General features: G+C 39.0%; 1 protein-coding gene across 1 annotated transcript in view; it reads left to right on the forward strand.

Moving 5' to 3' along the window:
- The window catches only part of LOC140243316 (protein FAM117B-like), a 70,941-nt gene extending 50,015 nt beyond the window's left edge, over positions 1–20,926 (forward strand). Inside the window, exons 6-8 of the mRNA XM_072322989.1 lie at positions 4,173–4,383; positions 7,400–7,529; positions 17,615–20,926. Coding sequence (XP_072179090.1) covers positions 4,173–4,383; positions 7,400–7,529; positions 17,615–17,876 — 603 coding nt within the window. The 3' untranslated portion in view covers positions 17,877–20,926. The remainder of the gene's footprint in view (positions 1–4,172; positions 4,384–7,399; positions 7,530–17,614) is intronic.
- Positions 20,927–25,005: the final 4,079 nt, after the last annotated feature.

The raw sequence follows: 25,005 nt of genomic DNA on the forward strand, positions 1-25,005 counted from the left end.
CTGAAAATAGGCAAAGTATACCTCTAGTGTGTATCCATTAAGATATCTCAATTCCATTCAACCAAATTGCACCAAAATCACATGCATATCGTATTTCCAATCACTCATACAAATTTGAAGTAAATTGATTATCACAAATTGTGATATGATGCATCACGCGTTACCCCGGGGTACCATAGTACCCCCGATTACGGCGTTGTGTAGTGCCATCTCGCGTCCACTCGAGGACAGCCAGAGAAAAATGCATGCACTGTGTGTGCGTGTACATAGTCATTCCCATGCCACTGCATGTTATACTATGCGTGCATGGCATGCTGTGATACCACTTGCATTGCAGTGCAGTGGCTAGCGCGCGCTAGCTCCAGTACCAAAATAATTTCCTATTTTTGGCATAGGGTACAACCTTTTTAAAAAAATAAATAATTCAACAAAATGGCTGATTTTTACTTAGTACCCCGGGATACCATTTATGTCATCATATCTATGATGAATGGTGTGTCGTTGCTCAAAACAACTCACTCTTTGCTAGCTTTGCAGCATACGCCGCCTGCACAATCTGAAATCAGAAAAAAAAAAATCTGAATCAGAAATTGATATTTTCCTCAACGTGTTCATATTCATTACTTAATAAAAAGCAAGGACGGTCGACGATGATTGCAGATTAAGCCATTGCTCAAATTACAGCTGTATGACGGCAGTCTGATATATCTATTTGTGTATTCAACATACGCAAGTGCGTGTACTGGTCATCAGGCCAGTCTGACAGTCATGGCTGTTCAAGGAGCCAACAAAGGAAGTGAGCGGCATCAATGCATGTACATTTTACACAAAATGGTTTGCAGTCAGTACACACACTATATGCATTTCATTGTGATGGGTGTTACAACAACATTGGAAAAAATATAAAAATGACAACTAACGGTAATGTCAATGCCATACGTACCGATTCCAAATGATAGGGTAAAGTAGCAACACGTCTTCATTACTCCTTTGCAAACTATTCATCATTGTCATCGCAATTATTCAGCTGTCATGGCCTTGGTTTATGCATGGAGCTACTAGCTCTATGGTTCATGTTCAAGTTCAAGTATGCAGCCACCACTCTTGCTGCAGCAAAGGCATCTGCAGGGGCGTCTTGGTTATGCCTTCAGTTTCAGGGTCAAAATCCCCCAAATCCACACCATCGTCATCACTGCTTAAATTTGATGACTTGCTATTGTCTGCTCCTTCTTCCTCTTCATTGGTTTCCACTTCGAAATTAGATCAAGAATGTTGTCTTCCTCCAAGTTATGACACAAGCTACAGGTTGGCATAATTTGGGATCAAAGTGTGTAGGGATCAAGGTGCATGCTGGTCTTTGGAGTGCATGGCTGGTTGGCAGAGAGCATGATTAACATTTGATGTCATTGAAATCAGGCCTGTATCCTTAGCAAAAGTCAGTCATGCTGAATGAGACACATTTTTGCTAAAGCCCTATTCACAATTTCACACTCTGGATTGCAATGTGGAACAGAAAGTCAAGATAAAGGTTGGCATTTTAAGGTATGAAATTTCCAATGTAAACATACCAATTTGACAAAATTGATAATCATCAAGGTTCCAGTTTCAAAATGGTATGAGACATTTTTCACCAGACATTCAATTAGTAAAGTCCCTTGGAGGAATCTTGACCTTTGAATGTGTTCTTAATCAGATATGTGGCTCCATATCAATGCTGTGAATCATCTAAGCTCACCTGAGCCAAGGGTCAGCTTTTGGGCCCACATGCTCACGGTCAAGTCAAATGCTGAAATTCCACTGGTTTCCCCTGTATATCTGGAATGCCTGAATGTATTTTCATGAAACTTTGTGTAAACATGCATTCATAACCAGATTGAGATTCTGTAGGGAAAGTTTTGGTTCATAAGGTCAAACGTCAAGTAAAAATCCTAAAATTCCACCTTTTTCCACCACATCTCAGAAATAGCTCAAGGTATCTTTGTGAAACCTACTATGTTGTACATATTTACATGTATTGCATGATATTAATTCTCTGTGAAAGTTTTGGGTCATGTTGTTGGGTCAATAGTCAAAAGTCATATTAAAATGCGTATTATACTTTTTATGTTGAAATTATACTATTTTTCCATACCCTGGAAATGAGCGTATGCATGCACTTGGTGTAATAAAACTTGGTATATAATTACATGCATTACCACATAGTATAAGTGAAGGAAAGTTTTGGGCCATGGGGTCAGAGGTCAAGTGAAAATATTAAGATGTCACAATTTTTAATTATTCTGAAAATAGCTCAAAGCATTGCAAAAATTGGATATTACCTGTTAGTGCTTATTCAAAGAATGGGGTCAAAGAACAAAGGTCAAAGAGCATGTGAAAATAATCAAATTCCCAAACACTGCTCTCTGAAACAATTTAGACATCCAAATGAAACTTGGTTCGAGGAATGTTTTTAATGCTCAATACATTTGGGTTTGTGCCATCAGCCTTTCAAACATGTCGTTGCAGTATTTTGCCAGTTATGTGAAACTGTTGTCTCACATTGTCAAGATGTACTATAGACCTACTGGGAGAATAAGACCCTGTTTAGAGTGTAGGGCCAGGCTGAGCCGCAGCCAAGCCGCAGCCAAGCCCAGCCTCAATTTTGGTACTCAGCCCTGCAATTTTGTCCGTTTACAGTGCAGGACTCGGCCCGGGCTTTTAATTCAAACCTTTCAATATTTTGTCGAAGTGGCATTCTGCTTGTAAACAAGTACTATTATTGGGAGGGCGCCGGTCGCAATGTGGTATAGTCTGGTTTCCAGAACTTTTGCCAACTGGACTCCGCGGCGACAAAGTCGCTGCCTTTGCCAAAGGCAAAAACGTCTGCTGGACAAAGCCACCTTAAACTATACTAGTTTTCGACGTTGAGGGCGTTAATATCCTAAATAATGAAATAATACGGGAAGAGGATCTGGAAGCCAGACTAAATTTGGTACTGCATTTGGCCCAGTTTGCGTTTACAGTGAGAAAAGGCCAAGACTACCTCCAGAGCTTGGCCAAATGCGCGGCCGATTTTAGACGCGTTTACAATGAAATGAAAGCCGGGACCAAGCCCGGCTTTTCACTTTTCACTCACTGTGAACGGGGTCTAATGTGATATTTTGGGGGCATACCAGTTGCCTTATTTGTACTTGCCGTACATAAAATTTTACTTACCCCGGGCAAAACAGGCTAGCTCTCGTGTCAGCCCTGGCATAGGTAATGCCATGTGATCTGAACAATGCTGACTGATATGTTGTATGCCAAAGGCAAGGTCCTTTCTTTTTTTCTTTAAGAAGAGTTATAACTGAATTCCCTCTTGTTTTCTTTAAGAAGAGTTGTAACTGAATTCCCTCTTGAAAGTAGCAGAGAGAAATTCTGAGGGAAAATCAAGCATTTCATCTCAGTTGTATGTGGTTGTGGTATCAAACTCTCTTGCCATACAGAAATAGCAGATTTGAATAAGTTCAGCACTGGCTGAAATAATTTTTTGATGGAGATAGAGTACTTTACTTGTAATCAGGCAGTGTTGGGCAGAGAATTTCTTACCCGATCAAGCGGAGCACCCATTTAGCCAGAGAGCATGTTTCTTTCATGTCACAGCTACCACACACTATGTACCTATTGCATCTGCACTACATACACAGGATGCATGGTATGTCACTTCAGCCGCAGCTCTTTTATAGTTTTATAGTTTATAGTCATATAGCCTTTGCAGAAACCCCCATTCTCTTGTAATGGTTTCAAGGAAATTACCAACATACAAACCCAACAGAATTATTACGTTTTATTGTATCTTGTTGATGACCAACCGCAAAGGATACTGATAATTGGTAATCCATGCCAAGGCACTGCTTGCATGAGTGCACACTTGCCATTCATGAAAGTGTAATGTACATAAGGCAAGTCATTTTTAACATGACATAGGTAAAGTTTGCAACCTAGATTGTTCCAAAATACAAATAGACATTTTATTGAAATTACATTTGTGCTAATTTGAGGGAAATTCTTGTGCAGTCTGAATAGAAAATTTCTATTTTTCTTCAGCAGGAATAGTATCATTGAATCATAGATGTGTTATGCTATTTAACATTCTCTTGATTTTTTCTTTCTCCCTGGGATGCTTACACCACCCCTCTCCCCCCTCCCCACAGCCACAGGTTGAACCGTTGCGCGATGGTCATCGAGCCCCCATCCCAGGAACAGCAAATATGCAGACCCAAACACCTGCTGAGACAAGGGAAGATGAGGGCAGTGATCCTGGGAGCCGTAACCAATCCATCTCACCAACCTTTGTCATGGACAGCTCCCGCCCCTCTAGTCGCTCCAGCTCAACTGGCAATGGGGACACCAAAGTAGACAAAGGTGTGCAACATTGCTGCTGGGACTACACTTTATGCCATTTTCTTTGTTTTTGCTAAGTAGTCATAGCACTTCAGTTACATTCAGATTTGTTTAACTTTGAGAGTAATAAACATTAAATCCTTTTTTATTTTCAGAAAACAAAATACTGTTGGATATTACTTTTGGTAATGTAAGTCAACCAGGTACATTACTGTCTGTGTTCAAACTGCATCTTCCTATATTGTCGACAAGGTGTTGCCATGGTAATGGCATTTTTAAAGTGAAAATACTACTAGTTACCCCCTGCTTGTTCTTACGAAATACAGGAAATATCTACTGTCTGGTGCTACATTCCATGAGGCCGGAGGCCGAATGGAATATGGCACCAGACCGTAGATATTTCCCGTATTTCATAAGAACAAGCAGGGGGTAACAATTTTAACTTTTTAAGTGTAAGTGCTAACCTTCTTCTCACTGGTTTCCTCTCGTGAATGATGTTGAAATCGCCGGCTGTCAGCCATGTTGACTTACGTCTCACGAGCTGATTATTGTATGCGCACATACATACACGCTCAGCTAGCTGTAAGACAGCACGTCTCAGGCAAAGACGCACATCACCTGAGACGCACTGTCTTTGAAGTTGTTGTTGTTGTTTATCAAGCGTCTTTGAGTGGTCTCGAGTGATGTGCATAATACACTTGAGGACCGCGCGCTGTCCATTTGTTTTGTACAGGATTAGTGCGCACTTTCCTGTCTTTTCAGTTAAGCGTCTTTGCTGTGTAACCTGGAATATAATGACGTCATGTCACGGAATACGGAAAATATTCAGTGGTTGGTCTGAATGTGATTGACCAATGAGATTACAGAATTTACGATCACTAAAAGATAATACAAATTTCCACTAGATTTAGCTAATTCCCTTAGTTTTTGAGCATTTGACATGAAATTTGGCTCATGTGATGGCTGTAATATGTAGATGGGCAAACTGCATATCTTGTCAATGTTGAATAATGCATTGCAGGGTTTTCGCCAGGGATTTTCCTCACGCTTTTTGGGGATTAATCTTTATATCGGCACATATACACGCTGGTCTGGGGAGTGGGTACGGGGGCTTGGGGGCGCAAGACTTTGCTAATGCTCAATACAACACGGATAAATCGCTGCTAAAATGCCACACTCAATACATTAATACGTTGAAAACTTGTCACTAAATCCGAATGGATCCATTTTTCGCAAAACAGTTGACAATGATTGGGACAGAGAAGAGATGGGAGTACGAAGTGAAAAGGAGAGCAGATATATCTGTGATAGAGAACAAATATCATTTCAATAATGAACTGGAAAAGAAAGGGAGAGATAGAAAGGGAGAGGGCTCAGAACTCCGCCAATCTAGATAATTTAAGACGGCCTTACATATCATGACCTAAATTCAATAATTTTTTGCTTGTATTATTAAAATTTCCTAAAAATTTAACCCTATTTTAACTGGGCTATTTGAGACCAAGTTTATACGGGGGGTCAATTTGACCCCCCCACCCTTCAGATCTCGGCGGCCGATCACGCGCTTCGGGAATCGGCGCTTCGGGTTCGCCGCAAAATTTTGCCTGAATATAGAGCCGAACGTCATCTATAAGATTACATGGTCATACAACAGAAAAATATTGACTTTCTATTTTTTGTAAATTAATTATGCAAATTTATGCATGAAATCATAGTTCCACCTGTAACTCCATTAAAAAGGCAAAAGGATTGCTAAAGTTTTGTGTTAGAATTCCTCAAGACACATCAAACAATTTTCTTGTAAAAAAATAGCACAATCAAAATCAATTACTTTTGTTTTTTATTGTTTTTTTTTTATTTCTTATGTATTCTATCGTTTTTTTCGACCTTTTGTTTTCTATTGTAATGTGCAGTTTAATGTTTCCAAGTTCGCATGCCTGTACAGTGACGGGGCATTAAACTGCACATTACTTGAATATGAGACCATTCTGAAGCAAATAATTTTCACACAACAATAGATATATAATGTACTCTTAAATGAATACCACAAGAATTTGAACAATCATCCCCCAGCATTCCAACTGATTCCCACTGATCAGTTACTAGCCATCCCCTTTAAGTTGTGCAGAACACATCTTCTGTAAATGTTGAACAATGCACTGCCATGGTAACAACATTTTGTCAATATTAACATACAGAAATATTGTAGATTGAGCTGACTTCCTCAGTTTTTGAGCATGTAAGATTTCGCACATGTAACCACTACAGTTTAAGATTTGCAAAACACGTCTTTTGTTATCCCGTTGAGGACGGGCTGATTTTGCTATAACCCACATTTCCCATGGACACCTGCCCGAGTATTCTCGGAACTTGTGTTCAACCGGTTAATAATGAACAATGCATTGCCAGTTGCTCAGTTATAGGTGGGGGGTATCAATCACATTCAATGATAGTAGATAGTTCTAGTTGCAACAGGTTGACAAATTGCCCTTCCACAATGTAAACGAGCACAGATTATCAAAGTGTTTCGTGGTCGCCATGATGAAAATTTTGAGCGTACATACTCAGGTTGAACTCAAACCAATGATGTACTGATTTACTAGACAGGCATCATATCAACGAGACCACTGAGCTACTGCTGGACAGCCAGTGGTGGTTCTGATCCCTCATAGCAGTAGGTACTGCATATTTATTTAAATCAATGAATTTCTGCTTTTGTGTGTTATTGTAACTTATTGTGACTATATTATATTCATGTCTAACAGAGCCTTTTTCCAAATGTCCTCGGAACCTTCTCTCCAATTCTCTGTTCATTTCAAATAAAAGATTAACGTCAGTTTGTTAAAAGATATGATGAGGTATTGTATACGCATTCTTATATTTTTTTTTTATTTGAAATGAAAATATATAAATGAATAAAGTTAAACATACATGTAATTACTCCTTTATGTAAAAGAAGTTCACTCCATTAATCAAATCTGTGGGTTCACACTGCAATGAAAAATTCTTTTTCTCACTGTTGTAATCATAAATACAGGTGAATGTTCTCCAGAATACCACTTTGGGGCCAAATATTCATCCTCCCCAAGCCACAATAAGTCATGGCAGCTGACCCGAGACCCACCAGATGGCTGTGAGAGGCCACAGAAAACTAGAGATGAAGCCAGGTGAGGAAATGTAGAGCGAAAGCCATTATGATGTCATTAAACTTTATTGTGCATTGTCTGCCGATTGACACTCATACCAGAGTACTAATCTCTTGAATAGCACAGATGTCTGGGAAGTAAATGTATCCCCTATAAAACAGTGTTTGGAGGATACTATGGATTTGGCCTCATCGCGCCACCACTGCTTCCACCATAGAGATTTTCATGTGAGCGCTCTACTGGCTGCAGTTCTTCTTGGATCATCTTCAAATTTGGCATGAAGGTGCATTATATTATGGTAAAACAAAGATGCCTATCATTTTTTGGTGGTGGCGCCCCTTGCTTGTTCCTCTTTATGCACAAAAACATAAATTTTTCAGGTTCTGCTTCTTTACGCGATACAGGCCCTGTTTCTTGACCCATTTTTTACATTTTTTTTTTCTTCAAAAATTTAGATTTATTACAGTCAAATCTAGACTCCTGTCCCTACTGGTAATACTGCCCCACTGTTCCACCTTTTACAGGATCAAAGGTCACCTTGGTCAGGTCAAAATTTGTAAAAATGCGTATTTATGTAATAACTTGATTGCTACTCGACAGATTTTATTCAGATTTGCCAGGGAGGTGTATGGGTGGTCATTCTACATGTAGGACACAACAGTTTATGGTGAAGGCACCCTCAGTGTTCCGACTTGAATGCCATGTCAGATTTCTTGTACGTGCTCTATCGACTGCATTTCTTGTTGGAGGATTTTATTCAAACTTAACATGGCGGTTTATGGGGGTTATTCTAGGTAACAAAAGTTTTCATTGACAGTGCTCTCATTGTTCTAACTTTTATACAGTGCCATGTCATATTTCTTTGGATGTGCTATACCAGCCTCATTTCTTGTCAGATTTCATTGTATCCAGCGACAGTTGCCATATTATACATTTTGGCTTAAAAAGTCATCCACATGGGGTATGGGGGATGGGTTCTGGGGATACATGTGCTCCAATCGGTTCCCTGGCCAATACTTACGCTTAATACTTACAGAATCACCTTTGCCTTCCTGATGGACAGAAGCACATTGCTAAACCTGAGTGGGCTTGCTACGAACTTTACACCCAGCTTAAGTTTGGAAGGATTACTGAATGCTAATGAAAAGTTACTGAATGCTAATGAAAAGTTTGGCAAGTTAAGCTAAGCGCCTGGGCAGGAAGTAAATTTTAGCTCGCCTGAGCCAAAGGATAAAGTGGGCTATTGCAGTCATTCATTGTCATATGTCTGTAGTGTGAAAATTTTTTACGTTTTCAGCTTCTTCCACTTGAAAACCACACGACAGAATTTCACCAAATTTGGCAGGTAGCATCGCTAGGTGTGATAGGAACTCAGTTTGTTTGAATAGGCACCAGTGAAACCGTCAAAACTTCTAGACAAGTGCTAGCCAAAGAAAACTCGTGGGCGTGAATGAGAATGTAGCAATGCCACCTGGATGATAATGTCAGTGTTGCACAAAAATATTTCAAGATTAGGAGGATCTGTCACTATATGTGACCGTGCACCTCAAAACGAACATAAAGTCGCACACACTGATTTTGCGTGAGGACTGAAAATAAGTGAAATGGGTCAACCTAGCCGAACTTGACTTTTTCATATTTTCTGAAAGAGCGGGTCTTCTTTTACATTATGCTAAAATTTGGTATCATAAAACGGGCAGGAAAGTGTGTTTTTTAGCAGTTTATCTCGAACATTTTTGGTAGAATAGTGTGGTTATGTGTGTCTTTAGAATCCTTTTTTCATTTCTGAAAAACCTTGTCCACACTCTTCACTTTCAACTCTAGTAACTTTTGAAAGGATAGTGCTACTGCTTTGAAAGTTGGCATTGATTATGGACAGAATGTGTTAATGAGGCATGCTCAATTTCAGTTCAATCTGATAATCCCTTCATTGTTGTTACTGTGGTGGTTCACTTCCTGTTTTTTGCACGGTTTAGTAAAGATTAAGCGCTTGAATAGACACTGTACTTCAGAGCCTCTTTTCTCAGTTCACACTTTTCCTGAGTTTGTGCTTTCTTTCCAATATTTAGATAGGTTAGGAGAGTCCATTTGATTTGAGTTATACATCATTTTAAAGCTTAAAGTCTGCTCTTTCAGAATATGGACTTAACTAAAAATTCATGTTTGGCGACTTTTTGTTTGTTTTGAGGTGCACTGTCACATATACCAAACACAGTGTACAATGAAAGGATCAAAGCATGACACACTCATAACAGATTTCACCCTAAAGGGGATGGCTAGTAAGTGATCAGTGGGAATCAGTGGGAATGCTGGGGGATGATTGTTCCAATTCTTGTGGGATTCATTTAAGAGTACATTATACATGTATATCTATTGTTGTGTGAAAATTATTTGCTTCAGAACGGTCTCATGTGCAGTTTAATGCCCCGTCACTGTACAGGCATGCTAACCTGGAATCATTAAACTGCACCTTACTTGAATATGATACCATTCTGAAGCAAATAGTTTTCACACAACAATATGTATATTATACAGATATTGACTGGTACGGGGTGGAATATAACATTCTTTGGACCGCCAGGGAGTTATATTTTCCCAAGGGATTATATTTTCCCGAAGTGGGCAGCGCTGAGGGAAAATATGATCACGAGGGAAAATATAACTCCCTAGCGTTCCAAAGAATGTTACATTCCACCCCCTACCAGTCGATATCTGTTATATTAGATGGCCTTGCCCTTGATTACGGTTTACAGAAGAGCCTACACACTAACGATGCATAACCGTTTTTACGCTCATGTTAACCCAACCTGACGCTGTGTGTGCACGCTGTCGCGATTTTGTACAGCGACTGGGCTGTGTAGTAAGGCTCATGTCCTCTAGCTCTAACGACAGTAGGCCCTTGACCCTACTAATGTTAGGCTCAAGTCCAGTAACGACGCTTTATAGTTAAATTAGGCTCAGGTCCAAAAGATCAGCAGATGTTCTAGGGTCTACTCACAAAACAATTCTAACTTTACTCTTACTTAGGCCTAACGTTATGGCCTACTGGGCAATTTTCATCATTTGACATTTGTTTCGTAAAGTACTCAGTAGGCCAAGGACTAGACCCAGATTCTAATGTTAGGCCTAACTAGATCTAGTTTCTAGAATCTACACGGTCTAACGTTACGTAAGTCTAGTGTCTAGGTCTAGTGTTAGTACAGTGTCTACATCACATGCGTCCAAAATTGGCTCCCCAGTGCATCATACTTTTTCTACCCTGTGATATTTATGCCTCCGCCAACGAAGTGGCCAGATTATATCGATCCAGACTGCAGTTATCGATAGTAATCGTTTGCTCGTCCCAGTTACCGACGTGGTCCCACACCCTTATATTGGTGTAATTGTTCGTGTTTCAACTGTAAGAGGGCAACACACATGGGAAAAATATATTCATTTGACCAGTTGGTGAAATATAACGAGCTGGGAAAATATAACATTTGCAATCCTCGCAAACAGTATCATGTGATGAGCTCTCGACCAATCACATACCAGAAACTGTCTAAGCCATCTAATATAATGTACTCTTAAATAAATCCCAAAAGGATTGGAGCAATCATCCCCCAGCATTCCCACTGATTCCCACTGATCAGTTACTAGCCATCCCCTTTAAAGCAGACATGAAAGAGAATCCTCAAATATGGCAATTTAGACATCAATGGAAAGCTCACAAGTCACAGAATGTTATTGGGTGTTGTTCTATCACTTTGGTGTTCTAGAAGATGCAAAACAGTCCCAAAAGGCAGCTTCTTTAGAAAGGAGCCTGAATACGCCCAATGCATCAGGAAAGATTCACTTTTTGTATGACATCATGCACTGGATGTGCGAACTCTGCTCGGTGAACTTGTGTGCATGTTCATGGAAGTACTGCATTTTCTTATTGAAAGTTCGAATGGAGTCGTCTTTAACTTGTGGCCATCAGGACAGCTATGCCCTCTATGCTGTAATTTAAAATGCCAGTAGCATACAGTAGATGAGAGGGCTATAAATGAAATTCTACTTTGAAATAGTAGGTAAGGGCAATGGCAATCAAGCATACAGACGACAATGAAATTCATATTTTCTGTAGAGTTTGGGAAAATCTTGTCCAAAATAGTGAAATTAACACTTCATTGCACAGTTTAGTAATTAATATATTTGCCAATTTCCGTACTTATAGTTTCTACTTTTTATTTGCATCCACAGAATTATAGACATCCGTGAGTCGAGCTATTCTCTTTAAATCAAAAAGCTTATTCAAAACATTAATAGATCTTTCTAGTAAGTGGCCAACTGAGCTTATGATGTATCAAGACCATTGTTCATCTTTCTTGCTATAACTAAATGGTTTGCAAATTTAAGTTTATATGTGTGTGACTGCTTGATAAGTTGCCCTGTGTGAGTGATAAAATTCAGTAATAATAATAATAATAATAAACTGTGCTTGTATAGCGCATATCACATTCAGGGAGAAGTCTCTATGCACTTTAAGAATGAAACAATACAAGTAAAGGAAGTAAGGTGAAAATGGGACAGGTATAGTAAACAATAGAAAATTAAGATTAAGCTGACACTGAGAAACACTGATGGTCATGAGCCTTATCATTGCAGAAATAAATATGTTTTCAACATTCTTCTAAATGAATCAATTGTTTCAGCATCTTTGATTTTATCAGGTAGACTATTCCATAATTCTGCTGACGCCACAGCAAATGTTCGTGCTCCATAAAATTTGGTGACAGTCTGGGGACAAACTAAAAGAGACTTGGATTTTGAGCGAAGATTTCTAGTCGGATGATACCTTTGGATGAGGTCTTGGAGATATGTGGGACCCAGACCCTGTAAGCATAGGAAAGTCAGCGACAGTATTTTGTATTGCACACGGACCTTTATTGGTAGCCAGTGCAATTCATGTAAAATAGGAGTGATGTGGTCATGCTTTTGAGCATGTGTCACCAATCTCGCAGCAGAGTTTTGTATCCTCTGAAGCTTGTTTATTTGCATGTCAGGAAGACCATACAGAATACTATTACAAAAATCAATACGTGACATCACATGAGCGTGAACAAGTCTCTCTACTGATTTCCGGTTTAAGTACTGTCGTATTGTCCCAATTTTATGGAGTGCGAAGGATGCAGCTTTACAAGTATCATTTATGTAAGAATTCAGCGTAAGATGTTTGTCGAGTCTGACACCTAGATTTCTAGCAGAGTCGGCAATTGTATTAACAACTCCTTCATCCAGTGTAACAGATTCAAGTTGATTACGTTGTCTAAATCTACTGGTAAAATGAAGAACCTCAGTTTTATCTGCATTAAGTTTGAGACAATTGTGGATAGACCAATGCCTGATATCTGAAATGCAAGCCTGTAGCTTCTGAATGGCATCATTTTGCCTACCACCTTCAATAAATACATAAACTTGAGTATCGTCAGCATACATCATACAGTTCAAATTGTGATGTGAAATGATGTCCTGTAATGGAGCAGAGTACAATGTAAATGCTAAAGGGCCAATTACCGACCCTTGTGGGACACCATGGGTAGACGAATAAACCTGGGATTTTGAGTCCCCAATAACTACACAATGACTTCTGCCTTCAAGATAAGATGTGATTAGCTTCAGTGCATTTCCAGTAAATCCATATCTTTCTTCTAGGCGCGATACTAACATTTGTTGGCTAATGGTATCAAATGCACCTGTGTAGTCAAGAAGGAGTAAGATTGCCTCATGTCCCCTATCAAGAGCTAACAAAATATCATTTACAACTCTAACAATAGCAGTTTCACAGCTATGGTAAGGTCTGTATGCAGATTGAGCACTAGCAAACAAATTGTTATTCATCAAATAATTCTGCATTTGGGAGACCATTAACCGTTCAAGCAGCTTCCCAAGGAACTTCAAGTGAGCAATGGGACGGTAACTGATTTCAACAGAGGAGTGACGTGAGCAAACTTTAACGTGTCCGGAAAATAGCCATTAGTCAGGGATATGTTGACAATCTTGGTGAAAAATGGAATCAGTTCCATGGAGCACTTTTTCAGAAGATCACTTGGAATAGGATCGAGCCCGCAGGTTGTTGACTTTGAAGCAGACAGTACCCTGAGAACTTGATCGTCCGTGACAGCACGGAACTCCTCAAATCTTTGTTCAGTCATCTGAAACGCGATATCAGCTATCTCTCGATAGGAGGTTTCTCGAAGGGAAGTTACTATTTTCTCAGATTTATTTGCAAAGAATATGCAAAAACGGTCAGCTAAGGATGGACTTGAATTATCATCCTTAGGTAAAATTCTAGTAGATTTGGCCTGACACAATCTATCAACTTTCCGGAAAAACTCCCGAGGACCACAGTCCTCGAGTTCCAACGAATAGTATTTCCTCCTGGCCTGAAGTAGAGTTTTATTATATTTTGCAGCTGCATGGACAAAGATTTCATGATCGATTACCAGCCCAGTACTACGCCAGCGTCTCTCCAACTTCCTAAGGTGTTTTTTAGCCTCACGACAGTCAGTGTTGAACCATGGTGACTGCGGTCGAGATGTAATTGTTCTATCAATCACAGGAGCATGCTCATCAAGAAGGTTCTCAAGTACCGACTCATATTGATTGATAAGTTCATCTACATCATCTGGGGGGCAAGTATACAGTTTGGACTGCAGAATGTCTTCACGAAATGAAACAATATCTATGTCCTTCAATTTCCGAAACCGAATTCTGGTTTTTATAGGTTCGGGTTTGCCCACTGAAAGAGAGCAAATGATGGCTGAATGGTCAGACGGTAGATAATTAGTGCATGATGTCTGACAGACTATGTCTTCGGAAGTTCGGGTCAAGACCAAGTCAAGTGTGTGCCCTTTCACATGGGTTGGAAAATCAATGAGCTGTTTAAGATTTGCTCCGGCAGTTATGTCCAAGAACGTAGATGCCTCCGGATCATTCTCATCTTCAAAATGAAAATTGAAATCACCTGCTATGACAAGAAAATTTGGTTCAGTCATCAATCTTTCAAGAAGGGTGGAAAACTCTTGAAAAAATATTGGAGCAGTGATCCTTCCATCTCTTTTCCTCTGCGGACGGTAAACAACAACCAGACGAAGTGGCTTCAGCAGTTTCTTCCCAGTGAGGAAAAGATTCATGTATTCAAATGATTCTGGAGTTTCACACTTTTCTTCCCGTACGTTAAAGCTCCTATTCAGGCAGACACCAATACCACCACCATGTCTGTCAGTTCGTGGGGAATGAAGAAATTGATAAGAAGGGAGAGTTGCCCCTATATCTGCCAAAGACCGGTCATCACGGGCGTCACCAGTTAGCCAAGTCTCTGTTATAGCCAGTATGTCAATATTGTGGGAAATCACCAAGTCCGAAATCATATGGGACTTGTTCTTAATGGATCTCGCATTCCATAATGCAAACTGAGAAAGATGAGATACTTCATGCCGTTTCTCTCCATGTTGTACACTTTGAGATGACGGAACCCGGTTGTTTCTGATTTGCTTTTGAATTCGACGTCCTCCCTTAACTCCTCTATGAGTGGGGCGCTTAGAAGATATTCCAAGTGACTTTAGTGTAGACCATAACGTTGCATCCACTAAAGTGGCGGAAAGGGGTCTAAGGTTCAATAATTCTTCCCTATCATATTTGATGTGTTCTTTAGACGAACACTGCCAAGACAAAACAGCTGGTGATGAATCATTGTGTTCATGACTGAGTGTGGAATTGCTTCGCTGTAGAGGGCCTGGATTTGGATGGATGTCGCCATGTTTTATTAGTTCAATACGAAAACTGCTTGTACCATTGGTATGATACAAGACTCTTCCTCCAACAAAAGACCTCCAAGAGTCTTCTGTATACCCTTTTTTAACTTGAATGGGTTCAGTCAAGCAGCCCTCATTGAAGTTGAAAGTGCAGCATAGAAGAATCAGAGCAAGGGGTGTAATCCTCCAAGACACCTTTGTTCACTTCCAAGGGTGTCACTCAGTAGTATGGTTGAGCGAATATCAATAGGCCATGTTGTCACTGTACAAGAAATATGGCCACTGGTCTCTAATTTCTGAATTGAAAACAGAAAATCTTTATGCTCATAGACCATAAAGAGTAAACAAGTATATAAGTCCACAATTGGCCAGTAGGATCAGGAAGGTATCCCAAACAGACTGATGTAAAATTAATCCAGTAGATCAAACGGTGTCAGAAGAAAAAAGTCAAGACTGAGGAGAGGGGTGCAGGCTGCTGCTAGGCGCACACACACACATCTTCTATATATATGATATATATATATATATATAGGAGTGGACAGTGGTGTGGAAGGTGAAGAAGAATGAGATACGGGTTAAGGAATATATTCAGTCATCATGGTGTGGTTATCTTTAATATGGAGGTAGATAAAATACCCCTATTGTCAAGTTCAAGTTCAAGTTCATATTTATTTGTTTATTCCACAATATACAAACATAAATCTCACTTTCTTAAGTGACAAAAACAATGCATACAATTGTACAGAGAAGACAACAATAATAGGAAAAAAAAACTAACAGTAGCGATACATTGCAGTAGTTGCTAAGATAACAAAAGTGAAATAGTTTTCAATATATGCACTGTGTGAAAAAAAAAAAAACGGAGGGACCCACTAAAAAGACGGAGCTTGTAGAGTGTGGGCCCCTCTTATATTAAAAGCCCGATGCAAAAATTGAATTGAAAACAACAACAAATCGGCACAAAAAGTTCGTCACAAAAAGTTTGGCAGCCCACTAAGAGACAGACGAACAATCAAATATACATAAAACAACAACAAACAGAGTAATGAACATGAAACAGGACTGGGACAGCAACAAGACTACTTGTAAGAGGAAAAAAAAAGAAAACAAATTGACTAGACGACACAAGAGGAGACAAGACTATAGCGTGTGATAAAGAGGTAACAGAATAGACAGGAATATGCAACACAGACAACGATCCTCGGAGGTTTGAGGAAGAAAGAGAAGAAGAAAAAAGAATATAGAACAAACCCTTCAACTGCGAAGTATAGGTTAAAGAAAATCTTGTAATCAAGGCTTAAGCAATAGTTACAATAATAAAGAGAACGGCAATGCAGATATTGCAGATGAGTAACAAAGTAAGCCTATAAACTAATCTGTTTCTGGGAGTCGTCATTATAAGATTGTAAAAGAAAAGACTTTAATCTCCTTTTAAATGAGTAAATAGATGGAGCAGATTTTGAATCGTGATTCAGGGAATTCCAATAATTTGGTCCAGTGTAAATAAGTGTATTCTTTGCAAAAATCGTTCTAAGAAATGGTAAATGAAACTCGTTAGAACATCGGGTTGGGGTAATTTTGGAATGACTGATTTTTTTGAAACATAGAACCAAAGATAGGTGGGAGTAAATTGTTATCATACATATACATATATTGACCTAAGTTAAATAAAAATAATTCGTTGATTTTTGATAGCTTATAACAGTCAAACAATGCATTTGTATGTGAACGTGTAGGAGAATTAGAAATGATACGGAGGGCTTTCTTTTGCAATAATAACACTCTATTCAGCAGTGTCTGATGAGTATTGCCCCAAGCTAAAAGTAGGATGGTAATTCAGATGGTAGTTCAGATGATTGGTTTTGTGTTTCTCCATGAGAGAGAATGTCTGTCTCTTTCTTGAGGAGGACATCAAAATTACAGGTAAACTTCTGTTGGAGAGGTACTGTATGACAGCAGTTTTAAGGGATGAAAGTGAAGACAGGAAGAGTGGAAGATAGGTAATGACTGGTGCTGAGTCAGATATACAATTCATACATCAAGGTTTGCACATTTCAACCACACATTTTGTGCATGGGGTCTCAGTGCCGTGAGTGTATGCGGGGAAGATGCCCCTCACTTACCATAAAAGTAGTCATATAATTAAAAAATGGTATTTCCTAGCTCATTATTTTCACTTTGATGTGTGTCTGTGCAGTCACATGTCAAGCTTCAGAATGACTATAACTTCCTGTGATTTATTTTGTGTCTCTTCATATTACACCACACAAGGCCATTTTATGTCACTTTCACAAGACAAAACTGCCTTTTTTTTTTCTTCTTTTACAGTGGCATCAAAATCCTGGATGACTACAGTGCACTGTCATATTGTCCAGATGGTAAGCAATCCTTGAAGCTGAAGCAGAGTGACAATTCAGCCTTTTGTGCCATCCTACCAAACTTCCCACAAGGAGAGTTCACCAAGGCTCACACACTGACCTCTTCCTCAGCTCAGACCCAAACAGTGCCCCCAACACAAGTCCAACAGACCCAAACTACCATCCAGGTAGCCGACACCAATGGCACAGAAATCAATGGCAGTCTGGAATAGCTAACATTGGCTATACGAACATTCAAATTATGTTATCCTCCATATTTACCCACCACCTCTACCAAGTCAAGTTGGCATACATCATGTGACTGATATCCTTTCCTGGTACAAAGCATTGCTCTTCTTTTTCTTTTTTTTTCTTCCTTTTTTTTTCCACCTGTTGGAGATGCCTCTTGTTTTGTTCTGCCGATTCTGTAGCCAACAGGGCTAACCAGCATTACCAATTCCCTCTGCAGGTTTTGTGTGTACAGGTAGTAGGAATCCTACCAGGGAGTTGTAGGTAATGGTTGATTAAGTGAACCACAGTTTTTCTCCTGTGCTGTGCACTATATCCTTAGAAGGCTGCCTTTTTTGCTGTGACAACATTTAAGCTTGAAGAGTCATCTCAATGACATCTTATTCAAACTGAGCACATGGTGCTTTTAATGATAGGAGTATGATATGTCCTGTCCCTTTGTTCTCTCATCCTTCTTTTCTTTTCTTGATTTCATATTGAACTTAATTTGCATGAATGTACTTACCTTTTCCCTTTATCACTGTAAAGGTGTACTTGTATGTAGTGATTTTCTCTAAGCTCACCTGAGCCAAAAGCTCAAATGAGTGTTATGATCATTCAACGTCCGTTTTCTTTAGTCTATCTTCCAATGTGTGTTAACTTTTTTACATTTTCATCTTCTCAAAAACCCCACGACACAGTTTCACTGAACTTGGCAGGTAGCATTCCTAGGGTAATAGGACCACAAGTTTTTTTCAAATATGCACAATGCCCCCTCCCCCAGGGAAGCCCCCAAACTTAAGAATCTTTAAAAATCTTCTTCTCTGGAATCAGCATTAATGTAGTTAATACAATGGGCATTTGTGAATGTACTTTCAAATTTGTTTATGGCAAATCCAGGGGTGGGGTGGCCCCTTTGGGGGCTAGTTTTCACATTTTGTTCTTTTTGAAAATGCATGGTCAATTTTTTTTTTCAATTTATTTTTTTAAACAAACTTGGCAAGTATTATTGCCAGTGTGATAATATTTACAAATGCCCATGCCCTCACCGAGGTCCCCCAAAGCTACCCAAGTTTGCTAGTATCTTCTTGGGTAATTGTCTTCAAGAATGTGTGAAAGGTGAACTTGCAATACTCAAGTGAGGGCGAGACTCTCAGGTCTCTTCGTAATTTTTGCTTCCTTGTTGATGACAGGAAAGTAATAGAGTACTGCATTTGTCAAACTGTTAAAGCAACTTGACTTGTATCATGTAGTGCAGTAATCTCAGTCAAATGAGGTATTTTTCTGTAGGCAGCATTGTCCTCAGTATTTCCTGATATTTCTGGAGGGTGCTACATATGATATTGCTTGCTTGATGGTGACTTGGTGGGTAGAAAAAGGACAGTTGTGTAGGTGGGTAATGATTGAGTGTATTTTCACGCATTTCATCAGATCATCGCATATGACAGTGTTTATATTCAGTTTTTGACATTGAAAACTCTGTCCTTTTTGCTCTGGGTCTCAGCACCATATCTCACTACATCTGCCCACTGTCAAATAGAACATTGACCATCCATGATGTGTTTCAAAAGTGACATTTCAGGTTATGAAGATTATTTATTTGAATGGATGCATTGACAAGGCGATCACATTTTATCTACAAGGAAAAAGAAAATAATATGAGCACAGATTTCTATCTGTGGTCTGATACTCCGTTTCTCTTGCTTTTAAGCTGTACAAATATTGCTGGATATGTATGATAACATTTGTCTTGAATTAATTCTTAGAGTCAGTTCAAACATTCTGTAGTTCACCAGTAAAGGTAGCTATTTGTGCTGTATTTCATGTGTAAGAATGAGAAAAAAGGCCACTTCAAACTTATTCTGTTGTATTTGCCACCTGCGGGGACCAAGTTAAGATCCATGTCCATCTTTACATTGAAGTAAGATATCGTACACTGTAGCTTGTGTAGAATGCAGAATTGATAATTCATATCTGTGCAGTAATTGCACATATATCTGTGCTGAATCCTTAGGAATAGTTTGAAAGGTAGTGACCCTCAAGTGCTCAGTCATGATCTCATTACATTGTATTGTCTGTAATTGGGACACTAGTTGCAATGTGCAGGAATGTGGCGGAGTATGCATTTTGACACAGAGCAATAATCCAAGAATTAGCTGTATGCATTGGAAGTACAAGGCTTGATGATGAGACATCTTTCTCATCATGTGTGTATGTGTGTAGTACACATGCATACATTTTGTAGTGTTGGAAGTAAATCATTAAAGATTTTACTTGTAGCTTTTGGTAATGACCTACAATGTAACTGTACCTAATTGAACATTGTCTTGTTTGCAGTGACATGAGCTCTTCTTTTCTCTTGTGAAGTTTGTTTTCATCAAGATGTGCATGCAATGTCTATGTGTGTTTGTAGATTTCTGCAACAAGCCATGTGCTTCTGAAAAATATATTGAACTACACAGGTCAGAAAGAATTAGAATGACCCAATATCTAATGCCCAGTTAAGGTGTAACTTCTGTACTGTATCTTGATGTAATCTTGTGTTGAAATATGTCTTGCCATATTAAAATAACTTTGCTGTTATCTTTAAAGATTGAAAAAGATAAAGGAATATCTGTAACTAGTATTTGTGTAAAATCTTTTAAGATGTCACATATGTGTTTTAAGGATAGATTTGCCTGAGGCTGCTTTTTCAATTATTTCAAGTTTTTAATGTGTGGAGGGTGGCACCTTCACTATATTCAGTATAATATATTTCACCACTCTTGGGTTTTCGTACTTGATCATCCAATTTGCATGGGATTTTTTGTGAATCTTCATATATGGAAAGAGACAAGATGAATATAGGTGTAGCTATTGAATCATCAACAGAAAAAACATAGCAAACATGAAATACAGCATCAAGCCCCTTGAACTTGTTAACTCTCCTGAGCTGAAGGCTCAAGTGAGCTATTGTGATCACTCATAGTCCAGCGTCCCATCATGTATCGTGTACGACTTTTTACATTTTCATCTCCTTTTTGAAAACCCCAAGACAGATTTTCACCAGACTTGGCAGGTAGCATCCCAAGGGGGATATAATTTCAATTTGTTCAAATGGGCACCATGCCCCCTCCCCCCCCCCCCCCCAAAAAAAGAAAAGAAAAAAGAATTTAAAGGCACATAGTCCTGGTAGTGTAGAGGACGCTGTTGATGATACTGCCGATCACCGTTAACGTTGATACGAAGATTGCCGAAGTTGAGCTGTCATCAAGAGTAAAGCGCGTAGGTGTTGCTAAGTAACGTTGCCTTTGTTGTCTTCTCTGCCAATCACGCAGTCTGTAGTAGTGCCAGGGTGCGTGCATATGTAATTCTTGTTATGACATCACAAAAGAAGTTTGCTAAAGCTGTCATCCCCTCAGCCGAATCATGAGCCGAACTGTGATCGGACCACTGGCTACAGTGGATCGGACTTCTTTGGACTCAGGGAAGTGGGCCACAGCGTAAGCGCTAAAGAGGAGTCGTTAGCGTAGGTTTCTATAGAAAACTTGCACCGCGTGCCCGCGTACCATGTGCCTTTAAATCTTTAAAAATCTTCTTCTCCAGAACCAGAAATGATAGAGCCATAGGTTAATACTAGTACATTGATGACTCTAGTTTAAAGTTTTTTCATGGTGGAATCAGTTGTGCGCCCCTGGAGGCCTATGGAGAAGGGGGGGGGGGGGGTCCATGTTGGGGCCTAAATTGTACATTTTCAGTTTCTTCTAAAAAATGCATGGTCAAATTTTCACCAAACTTGGCAGATACATGTATTTGAACAAATGGGCACCATTCCCCCACCTGGGGGTGCCCTGAAGCACAATGTCCCAGTGTGGAGACACCCCCAGAAATCTTTGTGATAATCTTTGTGATCTTTAAGTAGTAATCGAAGGTAGTGCTGTTCACTATGAGTAAGTTAGTTAGATTTATGTATGTAGTTTGTTTGTGGCAGATCAGGGGATAAGCAGGGGGGGGGAACCAAATTGAGTCCAGTTTTTACATTTTCATCTCCTTGAAAATACATAGCCAGATTTCACCAAACTTGGCAGGGATTATCACTCGGATGATTATTGGGGGTTATCGCTCCACTGTGTAATTAGACACCATTCCGCACTTGGGGCTCCAAGAAGCACAATGCCCCCAGGGTGGAGGAACCAACACATTTTCTTTTTTCATGATAACACATGGTCAAATTAATCACCAAACTTGGCAGGCATTATTACTAGGGTGACAATATATACCTAACACAAGGACCCCCTGCACCCCCATTTTTGAATCTTGGAAAAAAGAAAAATTGTTTAAAACCAGAAATACATTAGTGAATGTACTTTCAAAGGTTATTTATGGAACATCCAGGGGTTTGGCGGGGATCGAATTGGGGACCAGTTTTTACATTTTGATTTTTTTTGGGTAATTTTTTTAAAATTGCAGTCAAAATTTCTAAATGCAGTCTACTTGGCAGGTATTTTTTTACCAATGTCATAAGATATGCAATAATAGACACCATGCCCCCATGGGAGCCCTCAAAGCTGCCCACCTCCCAGTTTGCTTTGTTCTCAAGTAATAGCCTGCAAGAATACTTGGAAGGTGAACTTGCGATACTGGGGTGAGCGCGAAACCCTCGAGTCTCATGTCAGAATGTATGATTTATATTGATAAGTTCCTTATTGAAGATAACATCCCTTACAAAATCGAAATAGATTTTTCCATTTATGGAGCATTCATTGCTCATCAACTCAGATGGCTGGATGACACAATATGAGTAGTATCTCTGGAAACTTCTTAGATGTAGTGTTACTGTCTCGTAAAATAGAGATTTTTACGCCTCCGCCACAAAGTGTCGCAGGAGGTGTTATGTTTTTGGGTTGTTCGTCAGTCTGTCCGTTTTTCTGTCCTTTGCTCCGTCGTCCTGTTTGTCCGTCTTCCCATCCGTAATCAGTTTTGTGGACAGAGTACCTTAAAAACCGTTTGAGGTATCCTGATGAAACTTGGCATTTGCATGTATGAGTGGACAAAGTTGTCCAGATCAACTTTTGGGCGCACAAAGTCAAAGGTCAAGATCAAATTCTTTTAAATTTGCTGTTTCCTTCATATCTATGCAAAGCGTGAAGGTTTTCTTTTCTTGAAACATAGTTTATTCATGGTTACTAGATAAAGATTCTCTAGGTTACTTTTTGGCCATTGGGTCAAAGGTCAAAAGTCCAGTAAAAGTGCTTAAATTTCACTTTTTTGTCCATGCCTTGGAAATTGCTCAAGATATCTTCATGAAACTGTGTACATATGCATTTCTGCCTTATTCTCTTCAAAATTTTTGGGTCATGGGGTCAGGGGTTCAAAGGTGAGGTTGAAGTGCAAAAATTATATTATTTAATGCTGAAATTACACTTTTTCCTCATCCTTTGGAGATTACTCAATGCATAAACTTAATCAAACTAGGTATACATGCTTTACTGCACAATGATTCTGTAGGGAAAGATTTTGCTTAACGGGTGAAAGGTCAAGTGAAAAGACAAAAATGTCACAATTTTTCCCATATTTTGAAAATTGCTCAAAGTATTGTCATGAGAATGGATGTAACAAGTTTTTATTTGACAAATTGTGGGCCATGGGGTCAAAGAGCAAGGGTCAAAGATCATGTGAAAATCCTCGAATTCCTGAATACTTGCTCCCTCTAACAATGTACCCTCCATCCAAATAAAACCTAGTTCAAGGAAAAGTACACACTCAACACATTCGTGACAAACATAACATTTCAATTTTTTTGCCACTTTTGTGAAACTGTCATCTCGCATTGTCAAGACATACTTTAAACCTATTGAGAGAACCCTGCGATATGGCAGAGGCATAACAGTCACCATACCGACATTTCTAGCTGGTGCTTAAAATACATCCACAGAATTCTGCTTTGTGAGGGTGTGTTGTTCTGTTTTTTTATTTAGCTGCATTTCAAAATATATTTTGTGTTTGTGCCAGAGTTTTTGTTGAAATCTATCACTTCTAATGTAATATAGGTGTGACAGTTAATGATCATGTATATAAATTTTAAGGTTAAGTGAATTTTGATTAGAGCTGGTATGACATTTTAGCACTCTTAAGAGTCAATTAGCATGAGTGCTGCTCATTTAAATATTTGTTTTTCGAGTAGTTACACTGTATAGGCAGGATGTCAAGTGCGAAATGAATTTACTATTTGCACTGCAGAAATATGTATATGTTTTTGATCATTATGTTTTGTTTCTGATATTTTGGTGCCATTTGCTGACAGATTGGACATTCTCTTAAGTGCTGATTTAATGATTCTGTTTGTGTATTCCAATTTTAAGAGCAGAGATGTTGCTCAATTTTCAAATGATTTAGCTGTTATAAATTCATCTTCAAAACTTGAGTGTAAGAGTTACATTGTCAAGTACCATGGTTCTCTGTTATTTCAAAGTTTGGTTGCATGTTGGTGACATTTGACTGACTGTGTGATGAAAAGGGGATGTTTTTGTAAAAACTAAAAAGTATGTTTTATTTTGTGATACTGTAGCATGAACAGTTTAGATGTCACGCACAGTGATATTGTAGTGCCTTAGAATCAACTTTTTGCCAGATAAAGTAGAATGCACTGGCAGTGTAGATTAGTCAGATCTCCTGTTTTCTCTCTTGACTGTGAAAATGTTTGAAGAGTTAGCAGACAAAAGGTGAAATTTCTTTCTTAATTCTTGCTATTGAACATAGTGTAAATCAGATTCTTCTCGTTTGAAAGAAAATTGATTCCTGTGTAAGGCATGATGCTCTTATGTAATTAAACGTTGAAAATGAAATGCATAAATAACAGTTCATGTAAATATTTCAAAGAAAGCTGTGAGGATGCACACCCTTCATGGCATGCATTCATTTGTCATGATGGGAAGTATGTTGTATATTTAAAGCTGTATATGTTGTGATGGAAGGAGAAACACAATTTTGTCATATTCCCATATTCAAGTGGATAGTGTTGTGTGCAGTGTTAGTTTATTATCACTATGGGTATTACCTGTGTGAAGAATGCAGTGAGTTTCACAGTTTTCATATGACAATCTTAGTATTATTATCTCCTTTACTGGAATTTTGTAAATGATGTCAAAAAGTGAA

The sequence above is a fragment of the Diadema setosum genome, chromosome 20 (genome assembly GCF_964275005.1).
Source record: "Diadema setosum chromosome 20, eeDiaSeto1, whole genome shotgun sequence".
In the NCBI taxonomy this organism is placed as follows: domain Eukaryota; kingdom Metazoa; phylum Echinodermata; class Echinoidea; order Diadematoida; family Diadematidae; genus Diadema; species Diadema setosum.